At 47.8% G+C, this 6,514-nt stretch overlaps 1 protein-coding gene across 2 annotated transcripts in view; it reads right to left on the bottom strand.

The window, feature by feature from the left end:
- Nucleotides 1-4,201: 4,201 nt before the first annotated feature.
- The window catches only part of LOC146197297 (ubiquitin carboxyl-terminal hydrolase 5-like), a 41,840-nt gene continuing 39,527 nt past the window's right edge, over nucleotides 4,202-6,514 (bottom strand). For both annotated transcript variants that reach the window (XM_084599115.1, XM_084599116.1), the window contains exon 20: nucleotides 4,202-5,306. In XM_084599115.1, coding sequence (XP_084455241.1) covers nucleotides 5,125-5,306 — 182 coding nt within the window. In that variant the 3' untranslated portion in view covers nucleotides 4,202-5,124. The remainder of the gene's footprint in view (nucleotides 5,307-6,514) is intronic.

Raw genomic sequence — 6,514 nt, 5'->3', positions numbered from 1 at the left:
GTCCCGGCCCACTCGTCTAATCCGGGGAACGAGGCGGCTCACGCGCAAGCCCGAGGTTTCGTCGACCGGGCAGTGAGCGCGCCCTCCGACCCGAATTTCACGAAGGACGGGTTAATTTCTTTTCATGACATTACCCATCACTTCAGGCTGGAAAGGCGCACATATCCGCTCCCCCCCCCCTCCCACACACAAATCATTAACAAAGGCACAGGAAGTTACCTGGCGCCGACTACAAACGCTCTCTCCTAAATCAGGCGGTGCTTGCCCTGATGTACCCAGGCCAGTACAACCCCACCTGCAGTAAATGTGGCGAAAGAGCGACATACGATCACCTTCTCTGGAACTGCGCAAATGATCCACCTGCAGTGGAATTAATACAGCTCTCTTCTCCCGAGCAGTGGGAAGCCGTGCTGGTCAGCTCGGACCCGCATATTCAACTACGGGCCATTGAGCGGGCTAATAAGGTCGCCGCCAGCCATGGACTAGCGGCCATCTAGTACGTCTCTCCTTAGACCTGCTTGAGCGACGAAATAAATGTTTTCCAATCCAATCCAATCTCTTCACTTACGCATGGTTCAGGGCCCGTATGTTGTGCGATGTCAGCGCATGTTCCAGGAGGTCGAAATTACTCCGCAGCCCTCCACTACGGTCCGTATGTTGTGCGATGTCAGCGCACGTTGAAGATCCCCAGGTGGTCGAAATTATTCCGCAGCCCTCCACTACGGCTCCTCTTTCTCTCTTTCCACTCTCACTCCCACCTTCCTCCCTTCCCTTAGAGCGCGGTTGAGGTGTCCACAGAAAACAAGTGAGACAGTTACCGCGCCTTTCCCTTCCTATAAATAAATCAGTCTACGGAGAAAGTGTGAGATACTGCGCCTTTCCTTCCATAAACCATTCCATTAGTAATTTTTAAGTGGAGATCTGAAGGGCAAATGAGGCTTGGAAATAACCTCTAACGGAACGGTTAGGCGCAATATCTGTCACGCTTTCTCCGTGGACATCTGAGCTGCGCCGCAAGTCATTTCTAGGCCTGATTGAACTTCAGCGCTGCATGCGAGTGTGGAGCTTCGCTCCATAACAAATCCAACTTCGTTGATCTAGCTTTGACCAATGGCGGCCAGAGTGCTTGTCGACGTTGGACCAACATAAAGCCAAGCCCGTTTTATTGTGAAAGCAATACTACACCATGTTACGAGCCTTCCGCGTAGCGTGGTCCGGTAGTTACGCTTTACACCGTGTGACTGCTGACGTCATACCAGCGCGAGAGCTGGGCTAGCAAGTCGGCTCTTCAGCGTAGCTCGTAGCCACGCCGAGCGTTTCGCACTTCTCTCACTAGGTGTGCTGTAGTCTAACAGTTGGTGTGACGTCATAAGCAAGGCGAAGATGAGCTACAATGTCGGCTCTTCAGCATAGCTATCTAGGCACTATAGCATAGCGTGGCTCGTAGCCCTTCCTCCATGCGCGTAGCCACGCCGGGCGTTTCGCGCTTCTCCCACTAGGTGCGCTGTGGTCCAACAGGTGTCTAAAGTCCCTAGATCCGTTTTTTAAACGGATCTAGGGACTTTGGTGGTGTTTTCCATTGGAGACCCTTCGCCTCTCTTCTCTCTTCGGTAAGTAGAGGAGGGGAGGCTGCGCTGTGCCCCGCCGGGGTGGTGCAATGGTAAGACGCCCGACTACTGTGCCGAAGTACACGGGTTCGAACCCGACCACGGCGGCTGCGTTTCGATGGAGGCGAAACGAAGTGGCGTCCGTGTGCTGTGCGATGTCAGCGCACGTTAAAGATCCCCAGGTGGTCGAAATTACTTCGTAGTCCTCCACTAAGGCTCCTCTTTCTCTCTTTCCACTTTCCCTCCCACCTTCCTCCCTTCCCTTACGGCGCAGTTGAGGTGTCTACAGAAAACAAGTGAGACAGTTACCGCGCCTTTCCCTTCCTATAAATAAATCAGGCTGCGCTGTATAAAGCATGCCATTTCAGCGCTTGTAAGACAGTTCGTCATGCTGTCTGAGAAGCAGAGAGAAGGCGGCCCGCCAGTGTGAAGCCAGGAAGCGACAGCGAGCTACGGAGACAGAGGAGCAACGTGAAGAGCGTCGAGCCAGACGTCGTGCTCAAGATGCAGTTCGGCGAATCCGTGCTTCTTAAGCCACCAAAGCAGATTGCTTTCGCAATCTCCTAGGCTTAACTACAGCTAAGCCACTGTGAAGTTTTTCAGTTGTCTAGGAATGTAGGTGGGACTAAGACTAAGAATGTAAGGGTCCTGGAGGTGCAATTGCCCTCACTGTCCCATCTGTTAAAAAAAACTCAAAGTTGGAAATTCTTGCCAAATAGACCATGTAACATGAGCCCTGTATACATGGACTCAACAGTCGGGTCCAGTAAGCCTGTCGAGTAAAAAAACCAGCTGTCGGGTTCATGTATATGCAGTTGGGTCGAGTAAAATAGCCACGGAGCGGGTCGCGTTAACTCGCTTGCAGGGGGTAGGTTAACTCGCTTGACCCGCTTGTCTAAAAGCATGTAGACGCTGTCGAGCCAGGGAGTCTAGTTATGGCGGACTCTGGGATTAAAAAACAACTGGAGCGAAGAGGAGCGTCAGCGAAGTTGAATGCTTTTTAGCCCTCATCAACGATAAAAAAATAATAATCGAAGCTCTCGATAGTAAAAGGCAACGAAATCAAATGCGAGTAAGAAACTTGCACAATAACTTCAAATCTCGACGCTACGCGTCGCTGCAATACTTACTCGCTAGAAAGCGAGTTCATGTAGACACCAATCGGGTCGAGTAATGGTGACCTCGATTACTCGACGCTTACCTGACTCGGTGCTGTCGAGCCCATGTATACAGGGCTATGGTCTTATGATGCCGCAAGAACATACGACTAATGAAAATCTATCTAGCCATGTAAGCCCTTCCAGAGCCACACCATGATTTATCACTCAACGCTGATCCTGGATTTTCTGGAGAACGGGGCTTTTACGTTACAAGAACCAAAATGAACCAAGATGGCACGCAGATGTGCAGTGCAACGCAAATCTGTAGGAATTATGAAGTCACTCGCTGAGGCCCTAGGGTTAACATGGTGTAGACAAGTGCATGAACCGACACTGTACCCAACCCATCAATTTTCTTATGAAATAGCAGGAACCGGAATTATTGAATAGAAGTTTGTCTTCACAAAAATGCTTTTAAAAAGATGTGCAAGCATGATACGAGCGTCCAAATCAGGGACTGTGCCAGGGCATTAGTGGCGAGGTGCCACAAAGAACGCAGAATGAGATTCGAGTTAACATTGCTTTTGAAGACAAAAAAAGAAAATAAAAAAAATTAAAAAAAAAAACAGCGGTGGGAACTTGGGTTGCCTCCTCGGGAAATGTGGCCCTAGTCAGATTCACAGCTCGATGCATTTGCCTGTGCCAGCAAATTTTTGATATAGCGCCTGCCACCACTCGACTCCCTTTGCTGCAGTCACTGGTCCAAATATATGCTACTTGAAAATAGCCTTCCAGAGAACTATTACACTACACATGGTTGGCTGAAAATTTGAGCATGAATCCAGCTCATGTAATCGCATTGGTCTCGCTTCCCTTTTTGTCACCTTTCTTACTGTATCCCACAGTAGCTGCTTTTTCTTCAGCTTTTTACTTTCTATCCTGCTCCTAGCAAATTTGAAGGTGCCCGGCAATACATCCGTCTCTCATCACTCCATCTGCACCAGAAAATACGGCGTCTGCATTGTGAGCGAAAAATCATGACCATGGCACTAGCAGGCAGAAGACATGGCCGCGCACAGACTGGACATAGGGTTGCCAGACATTACGCTTGGCAGGAGTTGCCAACTCTGGCCTCTCTCATATGGGAGGGCGATGTCAGAATCGGCCTGCTAGGACCCTTGCATTCACATTACCCCTAGACTACACAGGCATATTCATATGGCTTTGTTAAAGCGGGGATTTATATGTGGGCTGGTAACCTATGTTGACGAGTCATAGTCTGTAGCTTGGGACGACCTAAATAGTAAATAACTGAAATCCATGCTTGTGCTGCCGATTACCAACAGGCTACACATGAAAACAGCAGCAATCTCAGGAAATGCAGCCCACCTACTTATTCTTACCTGTAATGCACCTTACTGTGTAACAGCAATGTCTATATAATGTGCAAGAACTATGCCAGAAGACTCGCAAGACTGTATAAATCAGAGTGAATCAGAGTATGTGCAAACTTTGGTTTATTTACTTAGCAGTCTACCTTACATGGTCTTGGCAGTAGTTGCGGAACTAGAAAACAATAATGTGCGTTTCGCTGGCATCTGCACGTACGCCACACTGCGGCTGCTCACAGATGGCCACGCTTGACTTCTCACCTACAATGCTGCAGAAATTTGTAGTCACTCTCGTACAAAGAATCAGAAAAAGAACACAACGATGCAGAACACATGTCCACATATATACAAGTAAGGTAAGGCATGTTCCCGATAATCCATGTCACCTATAGCTTTTCTTCATGGTATTCAGCAAGTCAGCCATGTTCAAAGTGTGCCAAAGTGTGGATTACGACATTGTGAGAAGGCACAAACTCAATCCTGTAACATTCGTCAGACACAAATTCAACACGTTTTAGAGGTCTACGTGGTGCCAAAATGCCCGCATACAGAAAAACGAGAAATTTCAAAAATTTATTTAGCTGAAGAACTTAACACTAAAAAGTTTTTAAACAATAAATAAATGTGCATTCTACCAGCACCAGAAAAAGTATTCGAACAAGAGCTTCTGGACCATCATATACCAAGCCCAAATCCTTATGATGATATACCGTCCGACAGCCACTCCAAATATGCCTTTAGCTTTGCGAGAATTTACAGGTGAGGTTCCACAGACTGGTGTAAGGCAGTTTCATGACGCATTATAGTAAAAAAAGACCAAATTCAAATCAAGAAACACCGGGCAAACAGCCCACACAATCGATTCATATAACACACGCAAGAGTTTGATACACTAGGCAAGTTCATCACTTGCAACATTTCTGACGATGACGGTGACAGCGCGGCCTAGACCGCACTGCTTGACGCCGCTGCTGGCGCTGTGAAGGTGCCATCAACTCTCGCTCGTTTCGGCGAAGGTCCATCTAGTCATGAGTTCGGCACCCTCTGATAAAGGTACAGGTAACCGAACTCCTTGGGCAGGTGCTCAGACACAGCCACTTTGTTGTCATTGAAGATTACCCATCGACCGTCCTTAAAGATGTGGCAAACGTAGTGACCCACCATGGTGGACTCACCCATGTGGCTGATAAATGCCACGAGCTGGTACTCTGCATAGGCAAAAGACGTGCGTGAGGCCAAGGAATAGAAAGCTGACCTTTAAGAAGCAGTTGAGTAGACCAACAAAAATTTACTGACTGTAGAAGCGAACTACTCCCTCATCAAACCAGACAACAGCCCAAGCTCCCGTTCAGACATAACAGGCTCTTCTAGATAAACTACAGACAAGTATCCCTATCCCATTAAGAACCTTTTATGATCTTATCACCTACTGATAAAATCTGCAATTGATGCCTCACCTGCAAAGCAACAAACTGTTAGATAGAATCAACAAACAAGAAGCCATTCAAACTACATCCATGCATTTATTGCGCTACGGTCAAACCTGGATAAAGTCAAGATCTGAAGGACTGCAGAATAGTTGAATCCAGTCGCTGACGGATTTTTCGGACTACAAAAATTCGGACGCAGTATATTTTGGACACTCGCTAGGCACAGTCGGCATTCCCACAGGACACTGTGTATAGCAGCGACTAATAATTTGGACAAATTGCACAGAGAGCGTTCAACATTACAGACAAAAATTGGCCCCTTCAAGACATTTTGTGACCACTTTTCACCGTAATGGCACCATGTGGAGCTCGGCCACGTCACGATTTTGAATTCTGGTGGCTTGGTAGGAACAGCGGGTGGGTTTAATTGGATCGGTGTGGCAGTCGTGCCGTCACAGAAAGCTTGTGTCGCTTGTGAATTTTATTTCAATATCATCATCATCATACGCTGTAGGCTTCACCAGCGCGCGCTGCCATCGCAGTCACAGTCGTTATTGATGTTCGATAGCTCGGTTTCTTTCTCTCAGCCAATGGTCCTGTCGCTGCTTGTGTGTTCTCTATTGTCGCACGAGATATTCACACCCTTCCGATTCGTCGTGTTTTTGACGCTACTGCTCCGCCTCATGCCCCTCTGCCGAATATCGCACAGAAGAAACATGGAAACTACAGCACCATGACGCTGGAAAGGAAAGCTGCGATAATTGAACTCAAGCGTTCAATTATAATTGATTCAAACTCTGGATGAAAGGGGTGCTGGCAAAGAACCTTCCAGTTTCTGGAGACATGCTTAAACAGGGACGAGACTCTCGCTATCAAGATGAATACTGAGAACTTGAAGTTCACAGACGGATGGCTTCGCAGCTTTAAGAAGAGGCATGGAATATCCTTCAAGATGTGTGGAGAAAACGGAGTCGTCAACCAGGAAG

The sequence above is a fragment of the Amblyomma maculatum genome, chromosome 3, assembly GCF_055883805.1.
Source record: "Amblyomma maculatum isolate TAMU_Amacu chromosome 3, ASM5588380v1, whole genome shotgun sequence".
Taxonomy (NCBI): Eukaryota; Metazoa; Arthropoda; class Arachnida; order Ixodida; family Ixodidae; genus Amblyomma; species Amblyomma maculatum.
The sequence above is the reverse complement of the archived record's forward strand: the minus strand, read 5'-3'. Positions and strand labels throughout refer to the sequence as shown.